The following is a 27,727-nucleotide window of genomic DNA, read 5'->3' as shown; positions in this document are numbered from 1 at the left end:
AGGAGGTGTTCAGTAAGTCTCGGGCTGCTTCTCTTCCCCCGCATCGTCCCTATGACTGTGCTATAGAGTTATTGCCAGGTACGTCTCCGCCTAAGGGCAAATTATATTCACTCTCTGTTCCGGAGAGAGAGGCCATGGAGAAATACATTTCTGATTCTCTAGCAACAGGGTTCATCCACCCTTCCTCTTCTCCAGCGGGGGCGGGGTTCTTTTTTGTGGGGAAGAAGGATGGATCGTTGCGACCTTGTATTGATTACCGGGGGTTGAACAGCATCACGGTAAAGAATACTTATCCTTTGCCGTTGATGTCTTCAGCCTTCGAGAGGTTGCAGGGAGCATCTATCTTCACGAAATTGGATTAACGGAATGCTTATCATTTGGTCCGCATCAGGGAGGGGGATGAGTGGAAGACCGCTTTTAACACCCCCAGGGGGCACTTTGAATACTTGGTTATGCCTTTCGGCCTTTCCAACTCCCCAGCGGTCTTCCAGGCACTTGTCAATGACGTGTTACGAGACATGGTCGATCAGTTCATATATGTCTACCTGGATGACATATTGATTTTTTCATCGTCTCTCCAGGAACACGTGCAACACGTCCGACAAGTGCTTCAGAGGTTGCTAGAGAATGGGCTTTTTGTCAAGGCGGATAAATGCGCTTTTCATGCACAGTCTGTTCCTTTTCTAGGTTACATCATTTCGGATGAGGGAATGCGCATGGATCCTGAGAAGATCAAGGCTGTGGTGGATTGGCCAAGTCCAGATTCCCGTAAGGCCCTACTGAGGTTTCTGGGGTTCGCCAATTTCTACCGGCGTTTCATTCGCAATTTCAGCCAACTAGCCGCACCTCTGACCGCCTTGACCTCCCCCAGAACGACGTTCAGGTGGTCAGACGCAGCCGAGGCTGCGTTTGCCAAACTGAAGGGTTGCTTCAATTCAGCCCCCATCCTGATAACCCCTGATCCATCACGCCAGTTCGTGGTGGAGGTCGATGCGTCAGAGGTGGGGGTAGGTGCAGTGTTATCCCAGCGTTCTCCTTCAGACGACAAGATGCATCCTTGCACGTTTTTGTCTCATCGTTTATCCCCTGCCGAGCGCAATTATGACATTGGCAACAGAGAGTTGTTGGCGGTCAAGTTAGCATTGGAGGAGTGGCGCCACTGGTTAGAAGGGTCGGGGGTACCTTTTATCGTCTGGACCGATCACAAGAACTTGGAATACATTCGGACTGCTAAAAGACTAAACTCCAGGCAGGCTCGGTGGGCTCTTTTTTCCGGTCGTTTTGATTTTACTCTCTCGTACCGCCCGGGTTCCAAAAACATCAAACCCGATTCTTTATCACGTATTTTTGATCGTTCCGAACGCCCGTCTACTCCCGAGTGCATTTTACCAGAGACTCTATTCATCTCTACACTCACATGGGAGATCGAATCGAAGGTCAAGAAGGCCTTAGAAGGGGTAACGCCTCCGGCTCGTTGTCCACCGAATCGTTTATTTGTGCCTGAGGGTTTACGGTCCAGCGTTATTCAGTGGGGAAATTGTTCCAATGTGGCTTACCATCCAGGAGTTAATCGCACTAAATTTTTAGTCAAGCAACGATTCTGGTGGCCTCTTATGGCTCGTGACGTTCACAGTTTTGTCTTGGCTTGCTCAGTTTGCGCCACGGGTAAGGCTTCTAATCGACCTCCAGATGGGTTACTTCAACCGCTGCCGGTGCCTTCGAGAACCTGGTCCCATATCGCTCTAGATTTTATCACCGCCCTCCCACCCTCCCAGGGTCACACGGTAGTTTTGACTGTGGTGGACCGGTTCTCGAAGGCGGCCCATTTCGTTCCCTTGCCCAAATTACCCTCAGCCAAGGAGACAGTGTTGATTGTCATTAACCACGTCTTTCGGCTACATGGCCTCCCGACAGACGTGGTTTCTGACAGAGGACCCCAATTTGTGTCCAAATTTTGGCGAGAATTTTGTAAACTCCTGGGGGCGACTGTCAGTCTGTCCTCTGGGTTCCATCCCCAGAGCAATGGTCAAACTGAGCGAGCCAACCAGGATTTGGAGAGAACGTTGCGATGTTTAGTGTCCAAGAATCCTTCCTCTTGGAGTCAGCAACTGTCTATGGTGGAGTATGCCTACAACACGTTGCCAGTGTCATCCACGGGCCTATCACCGTTTGAGTGTAGTGTAGGGTACCAGCCACCAATTTTTCCTAGTCTGGAATCCGAAGTCGCGGTCCCCTCCGCCCACGCCTTCATCCAGAGGTGTCGCCGTACTTGGACTAGAGCCCGTGAGACTCTACTCCAAGTGGGGGCGCGCACAAAGGCCAAAGCCGATCGCCACCGGCGTAGGCCTCCCGTATACGTCGTCGGTTCCAAAGTGTGGCTTTCTACCAAGGACATTCCTCTCCGCTCCGTTTCGAATAAGCTTGCACCTAAATTCATTGGCCCATTCTCTGTCACTAAAATCATTAGTCCGGTGACAGTCCGCCTCAATCTCCCTCCAGTGTACAGGAGAATTAATCCCGTTTTTCATGTGTCCAAAATTAATCCCGTTTTCTTTGCTCGCATTAATCCCCGGGAGGGGGGTACTGTCACGGTTCATAAATCCTATGTCTCTTTCTTGTCTCGTGTTCTGTTGTTGTGTGTGTGTGAGTGCTGATTGTGTGGGCGTGCCGGCTCATTAGTGCTCATCAGCAATCCAGCTCATCATTCCCATCACCAGCTGCAGCTCATCTCATCACCCTATATATACTCACCACTTTCTCATCCCCTTTGTCAGATCGTTGTTTGTGGTGTCCCGGTGTGTTTTCCAGTCTGCGTTCGAGTCTTGTGCCTTCCGTGTTCCTGTGGATTTACTTTGGATTATCTCACCTCTGGACTCACCTCATCGCACTGCTGCACCTTCACCACCGGGTTCATCTGGCCATCGGGGTCCCTGCGCCGCTAGCCTGTTCTCTGGACGTTACGTCAATTATCATCAATAAAAGAGTTTACTTGCATCTTTCTTCCTTCCATCATTTCATGACATTATCTTACTCCAATTTCAAATGATAATCAAATTTGTGTTTCTTATTCTTATTTCGTGTTTCTTATTAGAAAATAATCATAAATATTGATTATGATTTAATTTAGATCTTTGATTATTCTGAGTATCCATATTTTCAATTATTCTTTCATTATGGACCCAATGCTGCACAGAGTCACATGCCCCGGGATTACGTGTTTCTCATGGACACAAACTTGTCAGTTCTGAAATAGTCAGTGGATGTAGGGTTTGCTAATACCTCTGAAGTCGGTTGCCTACTGCTCACTCGTACAAAAAAGTGTCGTTTATTTTAGCCACTTCCATACAACTTGCTAAATCAGTGATAGACAGAAATCAAAAGGTCTTCAGATGACGTGCCTACTGCTCCATTCATACATGCGCCTTTAGTTTGACCTACCCTAACTAAGATTTGCGGTAGCACCAGCCTGCTTATAATCGACTAAAATAATGATTTCAGAATACTTCAGAATAAATCAAGATGTAACATTTATTTGTCAGGTAAAATTGTATCATGCCAATTACACAAGTAAATGATTAAAAGCCAATTCAGAAATAAGAAATACATGACATCAATTACTCAAAGATGACTCTAAAAGTAAGCAATGCATTCCTTTCAGAGACACACAGTGGTGTGTGAAACAGCACTGTATGTTTTTTTTTTTTTTTCCTGGTTACAGGTTCCCAAAGACTGCTCTGTCACCTACCCTTAAATCCTTAAATACCTAGACCAGAACAAAAGGGTTATACAAATATTTTTTTCATATTTAACACCTGGTTTCGGGGGAGAGGGGAGAATTATCAGATATCTTGAAGAGACATCCCCCAAAGAGGAGAACAGGTCTCCTACGTTCTCAGTCTTTCTTATAGTACCAATGACTGCAATGAAATTAAGACCATTTTACCAATCGCACTGAGACATTTAAAATGATACCAAACATGAAAAGGAAAAACAATAGATTCACAAGATACATCATATGTGATATATAGACATTCTTAGTGAACTTTTGGTGACTTGACTCAGGGGGAGAGGAGGATGCAGAGATAAGGAAGGAGAAAAGTTTGGACAGGACAATGTCCTGTGCTCTTTCTTTGTGATCTCTGTCCAGGGTGCTTTTTATTGCTTTATTACAGGGTGAATTTTATCTCAGCTTTTGTTTTAGCAGGAAAATCAGTTCTTACACTGTTTAATTTTCTAAATGACATAGAAGTGTTCATCAGGGAGTCTTACCAGAGGGTCAATTTATGGGAGAAGCAAAGTCAAGAAAAAAGCCACAGGCGCCTCTCTCCAATTGGTGAGACAAGATGGTGGGCCAAACATGAGGCACTCAAAAAAGTTTTTGTACATTTTGGAAAGCCAGAGAATGGCCTTTTCACTGATGTATTGTTCACACTGGAAGCCATCGAAAAAGAAGGGGAAAAGCCAACTGTACGTGCCAAAGCACAAGGCTTTAATGAGGGCCTTCTTAAATATGAAACCGTATTAACTGCTCAGATATTCTTCAGAATATTTGACCAAACTACTCCACTCTCCAAGTACCTCCAGACAGAAAGGATGGACATCCTCTCTGCCCATCGAATGGTGATTGCCACACAAGAGAGCCTCAAACGGATAGCAAGGGATTTCTCAAGTGTGAAGGCAGCGGCGGATCCTGCTTATCCTTTCCCTGACTCAGGTGGCCTGTGAAAGAACGTTCTCAACACTCAAATTCATCAAAAGCACTTTGTCAGCAAACAAACTGGAGGCATTTATGATGATGGCCACTGAAAAGACATTCTCATGGCATTGGACTCAGACGTAGTCATCGATAGGGTCGCTGAGAAGAGTGAATTATTGAGAAAGCTGCTCCTGTAGCTTAATAAGGTAAGATGTTTTTGAAATGATTATGAAAATATTCATTGCAATGTAGCAGCTGTCTAACCTCTCCCTCTCTCGCTCACTCTGTGAGTTTACAGTAATTCAATGTTACTGATCATCTGAGCAATCATTTATCATAACTACTCTCTCTCTCTCTCTCTCTCTTTCTCTCTCTCACACTCTCTCTCTCACTCTCTCTCTCTCACACACACACACACACACACACTGCTCTTTTGTTTTTAAAGGTTCATCCAAGGAGATCACAAGCATCCTTTTGACTAAGTGAGTTAACAGTTTATTCAGTGCTATACTTTGGAAAGCATTGATCATTTGATCAATCATTTATCATGTGTATTTTCTTTCTCTCTCTTTCTCCCTCACACACAGGATACCATCACTTTTTCTTTATTGGAGGATGAGTTCACCTGAATCATTTTTTACTTGGTAAGTTGGCAGTTTATCTAATGCTAAAGACAGTTATCCTATGATCAAAAGTTTATCATATTTACTTTCTCTCTCTGTCACAGTCTTGAGTTTTAAGGATTCATCTAAGGGGTACACAGGGCTCCTTTTGACTTTTCTGAGTTTAAAATGTATTCAACACCACTTTGTTTGGAAAACAGTGATCATCGGATCAATCCTTTCTCATGTCAGTTTATAAACTGCTACTTTTATCAATCACTGATCAATCTTTTACCATCCTTCTCTGTCTCTCTCTCTCTGTCACACACACACACACAGACAAGATGTCCTCTCCTGATTTTTTTAAAGGATTTATAAGGAGTTCACCTGTTCATCCTTTTTGATTGGGTAAGTTTACAATTTATTCAACACCACTTTTTTGAAGTACAGTATGTAATGAGTCAACTCTCACTGATTCTTGCTTACACATTACATGGCGTTAGGAGTTGGTATACGTATTCAGGGGAGCACACGGATGGGTGGTTTTTGTGATCTTATGTGGTGGTGGGCCGGTCTGGGCCAAAATGCCAGGGCTGATTTTTGGTCCCAGTCCGTCCCCGCCCTCAAGTGACGAGTTCATAATGCGGTGAATACCCGCTCCCATTTACTTCATAGCGTCGCGATCTGTACACTGCTGTCTCTCCCTCACGCTCGACATACAGGAGTCACTTGGAGAAGTCGGAAGCTCGTTGCGCGTGATGCGCGCTGTGAAGGTGCGTTGGGGATAGGGATGTGATGGTTAGTATATAACCGTGAGACCGACAGTTATAGTTGAACACCGTCATTACAACTCTATAACCGCCAAAACCGTGTTATTAAAATATTTTTTACAAACATTTTTTATCATAGAGAATGTTTAAATACTAATTAAAAACAATTGTTAACAGTCTGTGTTAAATAATGGTCTACGTCGTTTCCAACTGTATTTGATTCTTTGCCAAGTACCCCCTGACCGACCGCCAATCATCTGAGATAGAAATAAAAGCTATGATATAGTGATGTGCCATCATTATGAGATTTATTAAACAAATGAAAAACATTTGCAACAATAAACATTAGCAATGAACATTTGCAATCGGGAGACATGGTTTTTACCACTTAATGAAGTTTTGTTTTGTAAATCGTCAGACAAGATTTTTACTTTTACTTTTTACTATTAAGTTTTGCTTTGTACTAAACTGCATACTGTATAACTGTATAACTGCATTACTGTATGAACATTAGCTCAAATGATATATAAGGAATTTTAATAATTAATCAGGAATATGATTAATATATATCGCATATTACAGTTACATTAAATTATCGAAGCTGAAAATAGATCGACTGTATATATGAAAGATCACCACAATGAGTTATGGTTCGTCATTCATATATCAACAGTCTTATTACAGATCGATCATATAGGATAACTTTTAATGGAATTAATTTAGTTATCGAACAATCTGTTCGTCCAGCAAACCGACCATACGACTTCTTTATCAACTCTCAAGAAAAATGATCCTTCTTATAAACGCAAGAAAGAGTATTTTTCCTGGCCATGAAAAAACAGCAACTCTCTGTGTTTATAAAATTAGGTTACTAAAATCGTAACCAAAGTAAAGCATGTAGCTAGATCGAAAACATTTCATTGACTTTTAGTAATGTGAGCAGAAAACAGTCAATCGAGGATATATTGGGTTTTAATAATTGAACTAAGAATACATCAAACTACGGTTACACACGGAATATATGTATATACACCCAAAACAAACAAAACGAAAAACATTACGAGAACAGACACGAATTAACAGAGGATGAGAGAGAAAGAGATCAGAAGATGAGAGAGGTGAGAGAGAGGGAGAGAGGATGAGCGAGAGAAAGTGAAAGCAAAAATGTCAGGATGACAATTTTCACAGTCAACTCGTGAGAGACACCAAGCAATCAAATCACCTTAAGCAGGGGCAGACAACCTTAAACGAATTAAAAGCTTGATTAAGCTTATACTTGCATATAGTCTGTTGTGTTGCTGAGGCAAGAAGGCGCGTGTATGTGTCCTTTTGGAGCTGGGCGTCCCTCTTGTGCTTCCGGAGTAAACGGAGTTCGTGGGAAGTTTAAGTCTACTCAAAGTTAAAGTTGCTGGCTGTTCACTTCACTGAACGTAGAAAAAGTCTGAAGACGAAAATAAAGACAGAGATTTAAAGAAAAGAAAAGAAAAGAAAAGAAAAGAAAAGAAAAGAAAAACGGAGGAAAAACTCCCTAAGGAGTCGTGGGACAACTCTCACAGACGAAGTGCTCTAGAGAAACTTTCTGTGTCAGTCTCTTATGGAGGGGCTTAGGTTACGCCTACTTTGCGTACATGGACCAATCACCTTCAGAGATTTCAGAGCGGGAAAAGTTCCTTTGTCCTGTCTTCTGCATAGTTTATGATGGTGTTTAGAATTCGTCATTTCTGCCCAGACAGATGATACACACAGAATAATACATTTTACTGTAATCTCCTGTATACGGTTGGTTCAGTCAGAACGAAACAGATACCAAGAATGGCAGGTAAAGTTAGTAGGGATATAAAGTTACATTCATATGCAGAATTACACACATTTAAAGTTCACTCACACGACTATTAAGCCATGATATCGGCTACTATGACACGGGAAAATCAAATCCATGTTTATACATTTCTTAAGTGGTTATACATATAGAAAATATAAGATTGCAGGATCTAGTTCTCTTTCTTTACAAGAATTCAAGTGAGAGTTGTGGTTCCCTTGAAATTCCTTTTGGGGGTCGTAACTTTTATGACCTAGCAAGAGGTAGGGTTACAGAATGTGATCCTGTTAGGGGAATCATTCTTTAGGAATATACTTAAAATTCGAAGTTACACACCAGTCTCAAATTACACCTATAAAATAAAACAAAACTAATCAGACGTGCATGCATACCGGAAGGTCAGATACAATTCTGAGTTACATACAAAGGATGTTTGTGTGTGAATGTGCGTGATTGGAATGTCACGTAGAAAGTCCATTATCTCTTCGGTGCATCTCTTTGAGGCTCACCCATAGACTGTAAAAAATATGGACAAAGCGTCTGTGACGTCACCCATAGACTTTCTGAAGAACGGTTTTGAAGTCGTTTATGGGGGGTATGGGCGGCGCCATCTTGTAAAATCTTGGGAAATCCTAACCCCGCCCACCTTCTGGCCAATCCATATATGGGTAAAGGACACAGCGCGCGTCACTCAGCTCGCTCTGCTACTCCGGTTATCTCTGTATATTTTAGGCAACGAAATATGTTATAAAACACCACACTAACTCTTTTCGTTTTCATTTAAAGAAATCTTAAACATTATAGCCACACAAATGTGGTTCAGGCAACGCGTATTGATTATATTCACTGCATATAACGTTTGCCTATTTATAACAAAACGAAATATAAAACACAAACCTGCCTCTTTTCGTTTTAAATATAATATAAAAATATTAAACATTTTAATATGGTCCAGGCAATATGTGCATTTGTACTAAACAACAGATGTTGCAGTAAACAACATTACAGATCATCTTCGTTGTATTAAAATTTAAAATGACAAAACTCAACCCAGTCTCTTTTTGTTAAATTTCAGTTTTATCAATATTAGCTATTATAAAAGTATAAGTAAAAGGTACAAGAAGCTATACAAATAAAGCAAACAATTCAGTCAAACATACAAAGTCAGCGCTCTAGTCTAACCATACAACAGTAAAGTTAAATAGCTTATAAAGTTATGAAACTTCCTCTCAGCCAAAACGATTGGCCAGGGAACAAATTATAGATTCACGAGACCAAAAATCACCCGTTAGATATACACAAGATGAATTATATCTCATATTTAACCACTACAGAGACGCCAGAGTCAGCGGCAAACGTCATAACGACTTGCCGAGGAAAGGGTACATGAGCGCCGAGCGCCCGGTCATCGCTGGATCTCACAACCTGGATAAAATTTTCATAAATCTTTATAAATAAACCACAGATTTGAGCTTTAAACAACTACATTCTCGCCTGAAAAACTCTTAAAACTACATTTCATGATTCAAAAACAGTAGTATTATATTTCAACTGTGTTAAAAAATGGCCCTTCTTATGTTATCATTCTCCTTGGCGCAGCCTATGCTCGTTATCAGCTGTCAATCAAGCTGTCAATCAAAGTTAACCACGCCCTTATTTGTCATACATTTTATATCTAATACGATCTAAAAAAATTCACCCCCCTCACAGTTGTCAGGCACTCGGAACCTATCGAAAAATACAATAAAAGTCCATGGGACCAACCTGTAAAAACATGTATTTATGCTGTGAAAACGGACATTTTAACATGGTGGTCTATGGACATTTGCTCCTTTTTGGGACCTCCCTCTAGCGGATTTTCGATGTATTGCAGTTTTTCGCACTTCCGGGTAGGCTTCATTTTTCAGATTAGAATGTTGCCGCTTGGGCTCACCACAGGCACGTTAGTTTTAAGTCCTGGAGTATCTCTGAGAGGACTCAGCATCGTAAATGATGTCAGAAGGCAACCTAAACCCATACCTGGTGGCTCCATGCCAGTAATTTAGATGCTCAAGAGTCAGGAGGTTAAAAGCTTTAGTAAGCTTAGCAAAGAATGTGTTTAGAAGAAATGTGCTTAGAAAACACAGAGAGTCCGAATTTGTTAATTCAGACCAAACGAACGAATGAATGATTCAATAGCCCAGTCGTTACAGTAGAAAGCCTTTCTTTAAAGCGAATTTCGTTTTGTACAAATTGTATCTTAATTTTAATTGCATGTATTTAATAAATAAAAAGCAAATATAGGAGACAATATAATAAGACAAGGGCTTTCTTGCGGCTCGCATCAGCAGAGTATTGCATCGTCCATAGACTGCAAAACAATCAGCAGATGGCGGGCGGGTGCGGCTTTGAAATCTGGTCAAAAAAACGTTGGTGCGGATGTTGAGTTGTACCCACTGAGACTTCTTTAATTGCAAATCCTGCTGCACCCAATATAACAGATTCCTAATGTTTGCTGCCCAATAATAGGTTTGAAAATTTGGCAAAGCCAGGCAGCCCAAACACTTTGGTTTCATAAGATGACTTTAATTAATTCTTTTTGACTTATCCCATATGAAAGAAGAAATATTCCGTTGCAAAACTGTGAAAAAGGATTTTGGAATAAATATAGGAAGGCATTGAAAAAGATATAAAAATTTAGGAAGTACATTCATTTTGATGATATTCACCCTTCCTATCAAAGAAAGAGGGAGACATTTCCAGGACATGAAGAGACACTTGACACGATTATAAAGAGGACTAATGTTGGCTTTGAACAGGTCAGAGTATTTACGAGTCACCTGAATCCCCAGGTATTTAAAACGATTTCTGACAACCTTAAATTGAACATCTGAATATGAAATCTGAAGGGAAGATAAATTCAATGGGAACAATTCACTTTTACAGAAATTTAGTTTGTATCCAGAGAAACTACTAAAGACATTCAGAATGGAAAAAACTTGAGGAATTGAAATAAGAGGGTTAGACAAAAAAAGAAGAAGGTCATCAGCATATAAAGAGACCTTGTGTACTATACCTGCACGGGTGATACCACAGACCTGTGCACTGGACCGCAGGGCAATTGCAAGGGGTTCAATGGCTATGGCAAATTATTAAGCTCCTTTTTTACTCTTACTCAAGTAGTTTTTTGGACAAATACTTTTTACTCTACTCACACTACATTTTTTGGAATGTAATGGTACTTTTACTTGAGTATGTTTTTTCAGTACTCTTTCCACCACTGGTTATTAATGATGTTGCCCTGATTCTCTGTAACTTATATTCTTTGAGTGTCTGTCTGAGACTGATATCTAGTGGACGTTTTGTGATCTGTGACTTTAAAGACTTCCAGACATTTCATTTGCACACTTCACTCAAACACAGAACCAGGAAACAGGAATCACATGAGTTCAGGGGAACTGAAACTGAAGTGTAGTTGAGCTGTGGTGTGTTTGTGTCTCTTTATTCATGCAGTAAAATGGCAGAAGCCAGAATTACTCAGGATGAGTTCATGTGTTCAGTGTGTCTGGATCTCCTGAAGGATCCAGTGGCCATATCTTGTGGACACAGTTACTGTAAGATCTGTATTACAGACTTCTGGGATCAGGAGAATAAGAAGAGAGTCTACAGCTGTCCTCAGTGCAGACAGACCTTCAGGCCAAGACCTGCTTTAGCTAAAAACACCATTCTGGCTGAAATGGTGGAGAAACTGAAGAAGACTAAACTTGCTGCTGACTGTTACGCTGGAGCTGGAGATGTGCAGTGTGACGTCTGTACTGGAAGAAAACACAAAGCCGTCAAGTCCTGCCTGGTGTGTCTGGAGTCTTACTGTCAAACTCATCTCGACCGTCATGAGGAATTTCACTCACATAAGCCACATAAAGTGACTGATGCCAATGGACGACTGCAGGAGATGATCTGCCAGAAACACGACAAGCTCCTCGAGGTTTTCTGCCGCACTGATCAGAAGTGTATATGTGTGCTGTGTGCGATGGATGAACATAAAAACCACGACACTGTATCAGCTGCAGCTCAGAGGACAGAGAAACAGGTATGAACATTAAACTACACACTGATGAATTAATGTTTATATTGGCACCTATATAATAAGGTAACATCGTTCACACTGCAGACGTCACAGAAGTGAACAGTAACTGCAAGTGGACTTTCACTGCTGAGCGTATTTTTGCTTTGCATTGAACTTAACAGAAAAGATGGTGAAAATGCACTGTAAACATAGTTATCAGTTTATATGTTTATAGGTTTGACAAAATATGATTTTGTGATTTTTTTTCAAACTTGATTTGCTGTTGTGGTAGGGCAGTTTCAAATATATTTGGCACACTACCTTTGTCTTGCCCTCGCTTGATGTTGCCCTCACTTGATGCTCAATTTAAAGTGCTCCCACACAGCAGAGGTCTTTGGCATTTTTGTCTTCTCTTCCAGATGAACTGAATCATGATGTTCACTCATGGGGGATTTTACTGGGGCATGTGAAATCCCTCAGGCATGTTCAGGAATGCGCTTCTGTCCATACAATTCATGCAGATGTGCGCTAGACAGAGAATACTTCAGTTGCAGGGAAGACTTTACTAGGCTAAGAAGGGGCAAATATATTCATTAAGTATAACGAGGTTGGGTTCCTTCAACTTTCCATCCTATTAAAAACGGCTAGGCTATATAAGATAAGTAAGGGATAATGTAGAGCGAGGCGGTTGTTATAGCGAATACAACCCCGACAGGCTGATCAGGACCCCGATGCGAAGCGGAGCCATTTATTTGGCTACCTACCAAATAAATCAATAATTTGATGCAAAATATTGATTTAAAAAGGAGTTTATTGATTTAAAAACGATTGTATTGCTTCCGCTGAAGAAAATAGTCTGTTCCGTCTCTACGGTTAGAATCCTGGGTCCATAGCAACGCTCTGTTTTTCATGGCAACGGTGTGTTATACTTAGCAGCAGATTTCTTGATAACAGACCGCATTCTGCATTAGAATTCAACCAAGCCATGTAATAAAAAAGAGTATTGTACTGTATATCGCCAGATTTTATAGTATAAACATTTTCAAGTGTAAATGAGAACCATTTTGAGGAGGATGGCAGGTGTGCAAAAAACACACAAAAAACAAAAATTCAAATCCCAAAATTGAAAACTGAATACCAACCCACAGAACGAATATTTGAATATTCGGGTCCAGCCCTGTTTCACTCCAATGTCAAAATTATTTCAGTGTGCTTTTAAAGGTGCACTGTGTATTTTTAGCGGCATCCAGTGAGGCTGTGATTTGCAACCAGCAGAAGTTACTGTGGCCAACAGGAAATTATGTCATCGTCTGAGACAGCAGAGAGTAGCCAGTTAAGCAATAAGGTTTCTTTACAAAGATAAATTAAGAAATTAGTTTTACTTAATTATTCAGTAAAACAATGAATGTTATTGTGAATATTATTGTTACTTGTTCATCATTGTGTCAGTGTCAGTTATTCGCTGACTTTAGCTAGGTTCTTTGCTCGAAAAACAACATTGTGACGAAACACGTTTGTCAGTTTAGGGCTACTGTAGAAACATGTCGGCGCATTTCAATGTTAGGGGACATGCGCTGTATGTAGATAGAAATGGCTCGTTCTAAGGTAATAAAAACATAACGCTTCCATAGCACCACTGAAAACATAGTTATGTATATGATATTGCATTTCTGTCAACAGATCCTCCTAAATATTACACATTTCACCTTAAAATAATACCAATCTCTAGACACACGGTGTATTCAATGAAAAATAAATAAATCGACAGAATACAATGAGAAATGTTATATTATTTATTTTAACAGTATGGTTTCTTCACTTTCAATAATGCAACAGTAACTTATTATTTTTCAGTAAAACTTAAAGGGATACTCCACTTTAAAATGAAAATTCTGTCATCATTTACTCACCCTCAAGTTGTTTCAAACCTGTATGAATTTCTTTCTTCTGCTGCACAGAAAGATAGATATTTTGAAGAATGTCAGTAACCAAACAGTTAACTGGAACCATTGACTTCCATAGTAGGAAAAAAAAGTACTATGGAAGTCAATGGTTCCAGTTAACTGTTTGGTTACTGACATTCTTCAAAATATCTTCCTATGTGTTCAGCAGAAGAAAGAAATTCATACAGGTTTGAAACAACTTGGGGGTGAGTAAATGATGACAGAATTTTCATTTTAAAGTGAAGTATCCCTTTAAATGAGCCCAAATCCAAGCATATATTAAATTATTGTTTAGTAATACTATTTCACATTCTAAGTAAACTTAATTAATGAAAACAAAAATATCACATATTATTGCCTTTTCATATGAATTTATCAAACTTTGCACTATAATTATGTGAATAAAACAAAGGCTTTAGTGATGGTGTATTACTGAACTCTAGATTGTATTTCCACATGTGAATAAATCACTTTCAGTGTTTTCACTGTTGCTGTCATTCATTCATTAAACATATAATTTCAAAACACTAAATTGAGAATTATGATTGCAGTCTTTCCAATACATCTAAAATATAATATCTTTCTTATGATAATATTCAGCTTGAATGTACTTAGCATGTGGTGAATGTTTGCTTATGCCTAGTTCACACTACACAACTTTAAACGTCGGCAGATTGCTGTGCTGTTTAGACTACATGACTTGCTCTGGAGTCTTGAAGTCGTTGTGGTGTTCACACTATGTGACACTACGTAAATGATCTGCAACAGGGGGTTACACACTACATGAGCTGACAACAACGACACATTTTGTCACGAAAACATGCGCAAGAAGTGGAATGGGAAATGGCGCATTCCATTTGAAAATGGATGGCGGGACAAAATTGGCGAAAAAATAAATAAATATATATATATATTGTTTGCGCAATGATCCTTTTAGAACCCCGAAAAAAAAAAAAAGAATATGGGTGAAAGGATGGATAAGCACACGAGGGATTGTCTGTCAGAGAGAGTTGGAGGTGAGTAAAACATTATTATGAAAAAGCAGCTGCCTGTTGTGGTTTGGCAACGATGGTTACAAATACAAAAGGCTTTTGTAATGTCATAACAAGCTGATCATTGGCTGTTGCTCGTCGCGACACGTGACACCACAGGCTATTGAGTCGGCCGACAGCTCCAGATATTTGGCATGCTAGATATTTGTCGGCGACACGTCGGTGATGTGTCAGCAAGCGTTTTTGATGCGTCGTTAAGTATTTCACACTTAAAGATTATGAGCGCGGATTAGAGTCCTGCACAGGTTCGGGTGACCCGCAAATTTTGCTCAAACGGGTGAAAAATATCCAACTGTGTCGGATACGGGTGCGGGTCGGGTCGGACACGGGGGAAACACGGGTTTAAAACAATCATGCAAACATAAAAATATATGCATATTTTTAGGAACACATCTACAAAAATATGCCTGTATTTCAAGTTGATAAAATAATTTAAAATCCACATCAGTTTATTTGTGCCCACGCGCCACGCCCTCCCAGGAATCTATAACGTTACCTATAGGCTACTTTCACTTTTGAAAATTCCTCATAACCGCGCGCGCGATCTGCTTACAGTCGTCGAGATGGATGCTGAGGAGTTGAAGAAAAGAATAGCTAGTAGTGGAGATTGTAAATGTGGCAATCTGGGTTTCAAGTGTTTACTACAATGCCAATTATGGCACTAAACCGACTACGCCACCCCGGAAATGGGCCGGGGACCCACAGTTACACAAACTGTAAAGCACACAGATTCACAGTGGCTGAGTCAGATATCAGACGATGGATAAACGGTTCACAGATTTTATTCAATACATACAATAAAATACAAACTGGTATCTTTTGAATATACAAACAAAATTCCAAAAAAGGAATACATCAGTCATGGAGCATGATACACAGACACACACACACACACACACACACACACACACTACCACTTCAGAATTGGGGAGTTCATCTTGCCGATCCAATAAACACAGCAACTACTCGTGCTCTCACACAACACCAAATTCACCCGCTGGGAACACTGCAGATCGATAGCCGAACGAAAAAGACTCTAGCTAATCTGGAACCCCAATTCTGAGTGGAAGAGAAGACAATGAGATACAAACACACAAATACACATTCCATGTAATTCCATGCTACCAGAAGGAATTGGTTTATCAAAAAGATGCAATCGTTCACTGGCTGGTACTAACTCTGTCAGCTCAGCGTCGTCCTATAAAAATGTATTCTCAGACTACAATACTCAAAAGCACATTCACAAACAACCAACATTCAAATAGACATAATATTCGCAATAAAACAATAGTAGTGACAAAAACCAGTAGCTTCTTGCCACTGTAAATTACTCAAGTCTTAATGTCAATTCTGGAAAAGACTAAATTTAGATGCGTCACTACAGGCTGTGAACGCGCTATCGTTCCGGTCGTCAAGGAGATAGTAGTGGGAAGTTCGGATCATTTTACTGACTCGGATCTTTGAGTCTCGTTCAGCAAAATGAACGAATCTTTTTTCGAGTCATTTCGTTCATTTCAGCAGAATATAATTAAAATTACATGTTAAATAGCCCAACACATATAGTACTTGTGAAAATGTTGATTACATTTGTAAAAAATAAGAAGAAGAATTATAAGAAACTGAAATGTTTAATTAATTGATTAGTTGTTGAGTCTTAAGTTCAGGCTATTGCAGTTTTAGTTCATCTGACCTCACCTCCTGATCCGAGACGTTCTTTCTTTTGCAACTTCATATTTATCACGTTTGTTCTCCTCCTCTCGTGTCTTCGGGTTCGTGTCGAGACGTTAGTTGTCGACTCGTCTGTGTCTGACTCTGATCTGGGCCGGGCCGTGTGACACAGGTCCGGTCCGGACTCCGGAAACAGAAATGATTAGTTCATCTCTCGAGTCTTCGGGTTCGAGTCCGAGTCTTTCGTTCTTCCTGTCAGTCCCATAGAGGCTATGCTGTCAGTAACGGAAACAGAAATGATTAGTTCATCTCTCGAGTCTTCGGGTTCGAGTCCGAGTCTTTCGTTCTTCCTGTCAGTCCCATAGAGGCTATGCTGTCAGTAGCGGAAACAGAAATGATTAGTTCATCTCTCGAGTCTTCGGGTTCGAGTCCTTCGTTCTTTTGTCACGTGACTTGTAACCGTATTGAACACTAATTCACAACCTTTTTACAAACAAGCGCGTAGTTATTTTTTTTATTATTATTATTATTATTATTATTTTACTCTTACAGTTACGTGATGCGTTTCTGTTCTCAAGATTATTTTCTATAACATTGAATGTGATATTTAAGAGTTGGTTAATGCAAAGCTTTATCCATATGATAGGGGAAACCACTTTGATGAGACTTGTATACAGTGGATTATAATTTTCAGTTAATTTCATAAACATATACAAATATGGGAAATATATTGACTATTCAAATCTAACTTCACAAATTCAAGTCAATTAGACTATTACTAATTTTGTATCATCTGTATTTTATTTTTCTCTATTGAGTTGTTATATTATTTTGTTGTCCTTGTGTTATTAATGAATAAAAATCAGTTTAAAAAATTGAAATGAAGTGTTGTGTATTTTGGATTCATGTATATTTTTGAGTCATTCACTAGGTTTTTTTGTCCATAATAAATCACCTAAAAAGTTTGAAACCTACACCTTTGTACATAGCTTATTATAACACTGTACACATTCTTGACTGGTTGTTTATTGTTTGTTTATTGTTGTTGTTTTTTTGCCAACAAAGCTTTAAAACACATTGGATAACCATCCAAAAAGGAATTAAATCAAATTAAATAAAAATAAATACAAATTAAAAGAACACTATAAAGCCACAGAGCATAATAACCATAACTATGAACTTAAATCACAATATAAAGCCTAAAAACAATATTTCACAACAAGCCAGGCTTTTCAAATAAATTAATAATTGTGAAACACACTGTGGCTATATTTTAGGGCCTGCTTTAAGGCATGTTTGCATTCAAAAAAACAAGCTCCCGGACCTTGGCTGGGCTGAGCCTGTTCCTTCTGTCCGAGATAATCTGCCCCATCTTAGAAAATACTCTTTCCGATGGTACAGATGTGGCCACGATGCAAAGTCTAGCCTCCATGACCTCAGAAAGGCTTTTATAAACAGCTGAACATCTCCTCCACCATGCCAGAGGGTCCGATGTGCGGGGTAAGAGTGGCTCCGCAAGGTAGGCCCGCATCTCCACCATAGCATCTGATGTAGTTGAAGTGGTAGCAGAAGGCCTCAAGCTTGCTACCCTCTCATCGAAGTCTTCCCAAAACATGGCCCCTGCACTGGAAGACGCACCAGAATCTGGAGGATGCTCCTCTTCAGTGTGAGTTGGGTTAATAGCTGCTGCAGCTGCTGTAACCCTTTTCACTGTGTCTTCGGCTGCCTGGTGGTTGACAAAGGCTTGCTTTTTGAACCTTGGATCCAAGCAAGTTGCATCCGCAAGCTTCTCAATGAGCTCCACTCTGCCAAATCTTCTAGTCATTTCTGACATCAGGGTGTCCACTAGTTTTTTTACAGGCACAAAGCTGGAGGGATTCCTTTGATTCTGGGCAACAATCCTCTGAAGACCTCTAGTCATCAATATGATTTTGGAGGCAGTCACAAACCTACAAAAATGTACAATTGTTTACATACTGTACATATAACAAAGCCAAAATCAGCATTACACATACTAGAAATACATGCATGATTAAGAGATATAGAGTTTAAAATGTGGTTTTGATATGAATGTTAATCAAAAAAAAATTATTTAAAAATACTTACTTTTCTGCACTCACTTCGGTAGTGACCTCCTCAAAAGGATGAATGATATCCACAATTTCTCTGCACATTTCCCATTCATCTGGCGACAAGGTTGGCAGAGATGCATTAGTGAGAGCCATTGCGGAGATGATTGGCTCTTTGATGTCAATAAATCTTTTCAACATATAAAATGTTGAATTCCACCTTGTGGCCACGTCTTGTTTTAAGCGCAGCTGCTCTTGACCCATTTGTTTTTGCGTGGCCTTCAGCTTATCTGAAGCAACTGTGCTTCTATGGAAGAACTCAACCGTTGTCTTGACCTTTTGCAATATTGCTTGGACCTCTTTCAGTGCAGCTCTCACAATAAGGTTCAGCAAATGTGCAAAACAGTGTATGTGATCCCAGTGGAGGTGGTATTTCAGGGCTGAAACGATGTTGCTGGCATTGTCTGTGACACAGGCTACAATTTTGTCAACCACACCCCATTCATTGGTAACCCTGGTCAGCTCACTTGCCAGGTGAGCAGCAGTGTGTCTGTCAGTCAAGACAAAGCAGTCCAGGAGATAGGAGGTCATCTGAAAGTCCTCTATGAAATGACAAGTCACAGCCATGTAACTTGTGGTAGTCACAGAGGTCCAGCAGTCTGTTGTAAGACATACGCTAGATGCACTTTTGATTTTGTCCATGATGTCTGCTCTTAACTTCTCATACAGCCTAGGCATTACAGTTTTTGTAAGTGTTTTTCTGCTAGGTAGGCTGTATGATTGGTCCAGAAGAAATGAGTATTCCTTAAAGCCCTTATCCTCCACTATAGAAAAGGGCTGAAAGTCGCAAGCAATCATTTTGACCAGAGCCTCATCTAGTTTGTTCTGTCTCAGTGGATCCATTGGTCGTGTTATGAAACTGCTCATAGAGGTTTGCTGTTGTGGCCTCCTTGACCTAACTGCTCCTTGGATGGTGGTGGGTGCTGCTGGTATACTGGATTCTGCTGATGAGGTGCCAGCCAAAGAAGTCGAATATCCAGCTGAAGAGGTGCTGGTGGTGGAAACAGCTCCAGCTGCTGCAGAGCCACCATCTTCAATCTCTGTTCTAACTTGTGCTAACAGCACAGTTGGATGTGAGGTTTTCAGGTGTCTTCTCAAATTTGAAGTGCTTCCTCCTTTGGTGGAAAAAAATTTCTTGCAGATGTTGCATTTTGCCTCAATGGCCGAAGTTGCCACAAAATGAGTCCAAACATCACTCCTTTTTCTAGAGCTCATCCTGATCTGTCTGTGTGTCTTCTCTGCTCTTCACCTTGTGCAAAACAACGGGGGATGGGACGGGCGTGTCACTGTCCCCTTGGTGACAGCTTTGAGAGACAGTTGCAATATAACTCAACCATTGGCTGAGCAATCAACCAATCATCCAACATGTGTGTGTGTGTCAAACAAGGGTTTAGCCAATGGTTGAGTTATATTGCAACTGTCTCTCAAAGCTGTCACCAAGGGGACAGTGACACGCCCGTCCCATCCCCCGTTGTTTTGCACAAGGTGAAGAGCAGAGAAGACACACAGACAGATCAGGATGAGCTCTAGAAAAAGGAGTGATGTTTGGACTCATTTTGTGGCAACTTCGGCCATTGAGGCAAAATGCAACATCTGCAAGAAATTTTTTTCCACCAAAGGAGGAAGCACTTCAAATTTGAGAAGACACCTGAAAACCTCACATCCAACTGTGCTGTTAGCACAAGTTAGAACAGAGATTGAAGATGGTGGCTCTGCAGCAGCTGGAGCTGTTTCCACCACCAGCACCTCTTCAGCTGGATATTCGACTTCTTTGGCTGGCACCTCATCAGCAGAATCCAGTATACCAGCAGCACCCACCACCATCCAAGGAGCAGTTAGGTCAAGGAGGCCACAACAGCAAACCTCTATGAGCAGTTTCATAACACGACCAATGGATCCACTGAGACAGAACAAACTAGATGAGGCTCTGGTCAAAATGATTGCTTGCGACTTTCAGCCCTTTTCTGTAGTGGAGGATAAGGGCTTTAAGGAATACTCATTTCTTCTGGACCAATCATACAGCCTACCTAGCAGAAAAACACTTACAAAAACTGTAATGCCTAGGCTGTATGAGAAGTTAAGAGCAGACATCATGGACAAAATCAAAAGTGCATCTAGCGTATGTCTTACAACAGACTGCTGGACCTCTGTGACTACCACAAGTTACATGGCTGTGACTTGTCATTTCATAGAGGACTTTCAGATGACCTCCTATCTCCTGGACTGCTTTGTCTTGACTGACAGACACACTGCTGCTCACCTGGCAAGTGAGCTGACCAGGGTTACCAATGAATGGGGTGTGGTTGACAAAATTGTAGCCTGTGTCACAGACAATGACAGCAACATCGTTTCAGCCCTGAAAGACCACCTCCACTGGGATCACATACCCTGTTTTGCACATTTGCTGAACCTTATTGTGAGAGCTGCACTGAAAGAGGTCCAAGCAATATTGCAAAAGGTCAAGACAACGGTTGAGTTCTTCCATAGAAGCACAGTTGCTTCAGATAAGCTGAAGGCCACGCAAAAACAAATGGGTCAAGAGCAGCTGCGCTTAAAACAAGACGTGGCCACAAGGTGGAATTCAACATTTTATATGTTGAAAAGATTTATTGACATCAAAGAGCCAATCATCTCCGCAATGGCTCTCACTAATGCATCTCTGCCAACCTTGTCGCCAGATGAATGGGAAATGTGCAGAGAAATTGTGGATATCATTCATCCTTTTGAGGAGGTCACTACCGAAGTGAGTGCAGAAAAGTAAGTATTTTTAAATAAATTTTTTTTGATTAACATTCATATCAAAACCACATTTTAAACTCTATATCTCTTAATCATGCATGTATTTCTAGTATGTGTAATGCTGATTTTGGCTTTGTTATATGTACAGTATGTAAACAATTGTACATTTTTGTAGGTTTGTGACTGCCTCCAAAATCATATTGATGACTAGAGGTCTTCAGAGGATTGTTGCCCAGAATCAAAGGAATCCCTCCAGCTTTGCGCCTGTAAAAAAACTAGTGGACACCCTGATGTCAGAAATGACTAGAAGATTTGGCAGAGTGGAGCTCATTGAGAAGCTTGCGGATGCAACTTGCTTGGATCCAAGGTTCAAAAAGCAAGCCTTTGTCAACCACCAGGCAGCCGAAGACACAGTGAAAAGGGTTACAGCAGCTGCAGCAGCTATTAACCCAACTCACACTGAAGAGGAGCATCCTCCAGATTCTGGTGCGTCTTCCAGTGCAGGGGCCATGTTTTGGGAAGACTTCGATGAGAGGGTAGCAAGCTTGAGGCCTTCTGCTACCACTTCAACTACATCAGATGCTATGGTGGAGATGCGGGCCTACCTTGCGGAGCCACTCTTACCCCGCACATCGGACCCTCTGGCATGGTGGAGGAGATGTTCAGCTGTTTATAAAAGCCTTTCTGAGGTCATGGAGGCTAGACTTTGCATCGTGGCCACATCTGTACCATCGGAAAGAGTATTTTCTAAGATGGGGCAGATTATCTCGGACAGAAGGAACAGGCTCAGCCCAGCCAAGGTCCGGGAGCTTGTTTTTTTGAATGCAAACATGCCTTAAAGCAGGCCCTAAAATATAGCCACAGTGTGTTTCACAATTATTAATTTATTTGAAAAGCCTGGCTTGTTGTGAAATATTGTTTTTAGGCTTTATATTGTGATTTAAGTTCATAGTTATGGTTATTATGCTCTGTGGCTTTATAGTGTTCTTTTAATTTGTATTTATTTTTATTTAATTTGATTTAATTCCTTTTTGGATGGTTATCCAATGTGTTTTAAAGCTTTGTTGGCAAAAAAACAACAACAATAAACAAACAATAAACAACCAGTCAAGAATGTGTACAGTGTTATAATAAGCTATGTACAAAGGTGTAGGTTTCAAACTTTTTAGGTGATTTATTATGGACAAAAAAACCTAGTGAATGACTCAAAAATATACATGAATCCAAAATACATAACACTTCATTTCAATTTTTTAAACTGATTTTTATTCATTAATAACACAAGGACAACAAAATAATATAACAACTCAATAGAGAAAAATAAAATACAGATGATACAAAATTAGTAATAGTCTAATTGACTTGAATTTGTGAAGTTAGATTTGAATAGTCAATATATTTCCCATATTTGTATATGTTTATGAAATTAACTGAAAATTATAATCCACTGTATACAAGTCTCATCAAAGTGGTTTCCCCTATCATATGGATAAAGCTTTGCATTAACCAACTCTTAAATATCACATTCAATGTTATAGAAAATAATCTTGAGAACAGAAACGCATCACGTAACTGTAAGAGTAAAAAAAAAATAATAATAATAATAAAAAAAATAACTACGCGCTTGTTTGTAAAAAGGTTGTGAATTAGTGTTCAATACGGTTACAAGTCACGTGACAAAAGAACGAAGGACTCGAACCCGAAGACTCGAGAGATGAACTAATCATTTCTGTTTCCGCTACTGACAGCATAGCCTCTATGGGACTGACAGGAAGAACGAAAGACTCGGACTCGAACCCGAAGACTCGAGAGATGAACTAATCATTTCTGTTTCCGTTACTGACAGCATAGCCTCTATGGGACTGACAGGAAGAACGAAAGACTCGGACTCGAACCCGAAGACTCGAGAGATGAACTAATCATTAATGTTTCCGGCCAAGCAGACAGATCAGAGTCAGACACTGACGAGTCACTGACCCATATGTTGCGTAATGCGCATGCGCGGTCAACACAAAATGAACGAATCATTCTCCGAGACAACTCGGTAGTCCCGAGTCATATTAAAGATTCGTTCAAAATGAACGAATCGTTCATGAACGACACATCACTACAAGGAGACCCTCGTTCGCTGAAATGAGATCGTCAAACAATTAGAGTAAATGTACAGATAAGCAACAGATGCGTCGTTCCGGTCGTCGAGACCCTCGTTCGCTGAAATTAGATCGTCAAGTAATTAGAGTAAAAGTACAGATCGGCAGTAAATGCGTTGTTCCAGTAAAAGGCAAAGAAATGGTCGAAGACAGCTTGAAGAGGAGAATACAACTCTGTTCCGAAGCGCTCCAGTTCGAATAATGACTACCAGCTGCAGGCAATCCTAATTCACAGGACCAACAATGGGTCACATAAAGCCTAACAGCGCCCACGAAGCCTGCTGCAACACCTCCTGGCCCCCATTGTGACTGTTAAAATATAATACACAAAATTTCAATTTAAAGTCCGCGTGAACCGGAAGTTGCCAACGACTTTTCTCCAGTGTTGTGACGTATTTCCCAGTGAAAAGGAATACTGAACAGAGGGCAGGGTTTTACTCTAGCGCTCCTCCTCTCCATCTCTCGCTCATAACAGACTAACAGTTTGAGGGGAGTGGTTAAGCGTTTCCCAAACCAAGCCGTCAAACCTACGTCATCAGAGAAGGAACGCCATTCCAGACCGGAAGTAACTTTTCTGACTTTGATTAAAGATTACGACGGCAAAGAATTTTTTTCTGTGTATTAACTTGCACGGATTAATTGTTCACCACAAGACTAGTAATATGCGCTAACAAAGTAAATAGGGTCAATTTTGATTTCAGTTGGACTTTAAGAAATCACTGTTTAATGCTGTGAAGCTGCTTTGATGCAATCTGTATTGTGAAAAGCGCTATATAAATACACTTGACTTGACTTGACTGTCTTGTGAACCTAACATTAAAATAAGTGTAACATACCTGCATATGGTAACTCATACCGCCCAGTGCACTCGATGGCGGGCTAATTATGGCCTCACATTGACATAGTTGTTCGACATGTCTAACGTACTCCTCAGCCACACACTGTTAAATCAAATGCGTCTCAATTACCCTTACACACAAAACATTCACGGAGAGAATGCCATTAGTAGCTCTTACCTCCTGGACATAAACACGGTGCGCCAGAAATGACGTCACTTCCCAAGACCCAGAAAGACGCGCTTAGTGAGATGTCAGTCTCATCTCCTTTTATACTCACTGAACGCACCATATCTGCCCCTAATCACTATCGTAATTGATCGCATCACCACATAAAGTTGTCGACAATACATCATAAAGAATCAAGTCCAGTGTGTGGGAGAAATTTGGAGTTATCTGAATAAAATCTTGTGAAAGGCTTTGCTGCATTTTCGTGTTGGATAGTCGCAAATGTGGAACTTCATCGCTGAGGAAGCACAGATAACTGTGGTAACAAGCAGTTCTATCGAACAGTATTTTTCAGATTTAACACTGTTAAGTATGTGTGGTGTGCAGGGCGTGTTTGAACCCAAAATTGTCAGATGTAGGCTAGACGAAATTGCGTGGCAGATATAGTGTTGTAGCCGCGTCTGTTCGATTGGTAAAATGTGATAAGGCTACTCAGTTTTGTGGTAACGTTTGCCATGTTCTTCATGTAACGGCCTTTTGACAGCTTTGGCTGAAGTTGTCCTTGTGTTAATTGTCGTGTAATATATTCTGTATGACCTGGCAGTAAACATTTTTGTAATTGTGTCTAATGTGATTGGCTAAACTGATTTTATTTTGGGTGCGGGTCAGGTGTCGGTTCTATTTTAAGCGGGTCGGGTGCGGATTTTAATTAGTGCTGCTGTCGGAAAACGGGTCGGATGCGCCCCGAGCACTGCTTTTAAGCACTGCTCTGCGGGTACGGGCGGGTGCGGATTTACAAAATCGGACCCGTGCAGGACTCTGGCGCGGATCACCCGCAGATTTGCACGCTATTACAGCCTGACCTGTCGGCGAGCTCGTTAACTTGCAAATCGGGCTAAAATCAGGCTTAAAATCCTGTAGTGTGAACTAGCCATAAAGTGCAGTGTAATTATGTTACCGTGGTAATGGGGTCGCTGAGCAGCTCATTAGCGCCCCTCCAGCTGTTGGGATCCTGGACAAGCGCCTAGTTCACCTGTGTCGTCTTAGCGGACCCTAATTTAATAACAAATGATCGTTGCGACGGAAGCGAATCAATCAAAACTCACTTTAGCTGGAAAATAACTTTATTAAAGAACCGATATAAAGCCAAAACAATCTCTGTTACCTTAAATTATACATTTATCTCTGTAAAGCTGCTTTGAAACAATCTACATGTTAAAAGCGCTATATAAATGAAGATGACTTGACTTGACGTTATATACTCGTGTGTTAACAGTCGTGTTTATTGCAGTCATGTGACTTTAAAAAGTACGGCACATACACTTATTCTGTGTCTTGTCCTAGATTTACGTAAGTGTAATAGTTCTTTCAGAACCATAACTGTTATACGATAAGGAATGGTAACATCATGTCCACAACTGATGACAGAAAACCATGTATGAAAGTCTATGGCGTCTTGAGAAGCTGTGAAGTCTGATTTAACAGCGTATTAAACAGCTGTTAAACATTTAATGTTTTGCTGTGTGTTAGTTGTCAAACTCAAAAATTAGTTTATTGTTTTATATGAAAAACTTAATAGTTTTTTTTTAATTAAATATTTTAGTTTGTCTTGTATATTTTTTTATTAGATCAGATACAATTTTAAGCTGTCATACAATGTACCCCTATGGGGCATGTTGTCACATTTCACTTCCATTCTTTCGGGGTAAATCAAGAAAAAAAATATACACTGTATAAAGAAACATAGTTGTACTAGACGGGTGAAATGAATGCAAGAAAAAATAAATACTCTGAACCCCAAGTGTCTGCACAAACTGAGAAAGTAAAAAGGCGTTAGGTTGTGCCCCGCTTTATTCATTATAGACTTCATTCTTGATTTCAAAAACAACACATTTTAGCGCTAGATCGTCACTTATTTAATAATGAACTAAATTTATTCTCTGCTAGTTAACTGCAGATGTTTTATTTATTAGTATTATAGGCTACATTATGAAGGACTAAAAATGACAGAACGAAAAATAAATAAATAAATAAAAGTAGAAATAAATAAATAAATATATAAATAAATAAATGTATAAATACATATAGAAATGCATAAATAAATAAATAAATACATGTAAAAATACAGAAATAGCCATGTATATTACCAAAATGTATTTATTTTCACTATTATTTCTGAATGTATTTATTTATTTCTTCTTTTATTTATTTATTTATTTATTTTTCCTTCTGTCATTTTTAGTCCTTCATACATCCGTGCCTCGAACTGTTTCAAAAAGCGTGGGGACAATATCGACCCTGAGAAAGAGCGTGGGACATGTCCCGCCTGCAAATGATGCCTATGATCATACATCAGTTTCTGTGAGGATGCATGCATGCCTACCTGACTTCCTTATCATTCACAAATGATAAACCATACTTTACTGTCTTTTTTATGTTGTTTGATGAAAAATAAAACCAAAAGCTAAATATTTTTATTTGTGATGTACCTTAACAAACACAATCACTACATTAAAATGATAATAATAATAATAATAATAATACATTTTATTTAAAGGTGCCTTTCTCGGCACTCAAGGACACCGTACAAAGATACATAATACATTTAAAAACAGTAAAAGCATAAATAAGTAAAGAATAGAAGAACAACTGAAAACTCAAAAGTCGTTCACAGCCATGTTCACTCCGGTATTTCGCTCGATGGTTTTGTTTTCACATCATACATGTGTTTACAGTGGAAGTTTGATGCGGCTGAGCCAGCGCATAACACATGTCATATCCAAACGTTATGTGACTGGCTTACGGGTAACCAATGATTTTAAACTTCAGACAAGAGCCCCCCCCCGCGAGAAAGAAAACGCTTTTCAATTATGCCCTTCCAGACTCTGTCTACGAAGCAAAGCGAAGTAGCAGAGTTTGGTATTACCCTATTACCAGGCTAGTAGTGAGTTCGGGGGAGCAGAGCGGCTAAAAGCTCTGCTCCCCATAGTGGTGAGACGGGCAGGGGGAACGAACAGGTGTATGGAGGACGAGGATCTAAGAGAGCGTGGGGGTTGGAACCTGGAAGAGATCAGACAAATATGGGGGTGATAGGTTGTGGATGGCCTTGA

The 27,727-nt window shown here is 40.2% G+C and overlaps 1 protein-coding gene across 2 annotated transcripts in view; it reads left to right on the top strand.

Moving 5' to 3' along the window:
• Positions 1 to 5,636: 5,636 nt before the first annotated feature.
• LOC311081145 (tripartite motif-containing protein 16-like protein) overlaps positions 5,637 to 27,727 on the top strand; it is a 30,153-nt gene continuing 8,062 nt past the window's right edge. The window contains exons 1-2 of one of the 2 annotated variants that reach the window (XM_084111559.1): positions 5,637 to 5,706; positions 11,499 to 11,956. In XM_084111559.1, the coding sequence (XP_083967685.1) occupies positions 11,603 to 11,956 (354 nt within the window). In that variant the 5' untranslated portion in view covers positions 5,637 to 5,706; positions 11,499 to 11,602. Of the gene's footprint in view, positions 5,707 to 11,307; positions 11,957 to 27,727 lie in introns of those variants that run through there. The other variant, XM_084111558.1, reaches the window with a different exon arrangement.

Source organism: Abramis brama (assembly GCF_963993115.1).
Source record: "Abramis brama genome assembly, chromosome: 4".
NCBI classification, from domain to species: Eukaryota; Metazoa; Chordata; class Actinopteri; order Cypriniformes; family Leuciscidae; genus Abramis; species Abramis brama.
Note: the sequence above shows the minus strand (reverse complement) of the source record. Positions and strands in the feature narration are given on the sequence as shown.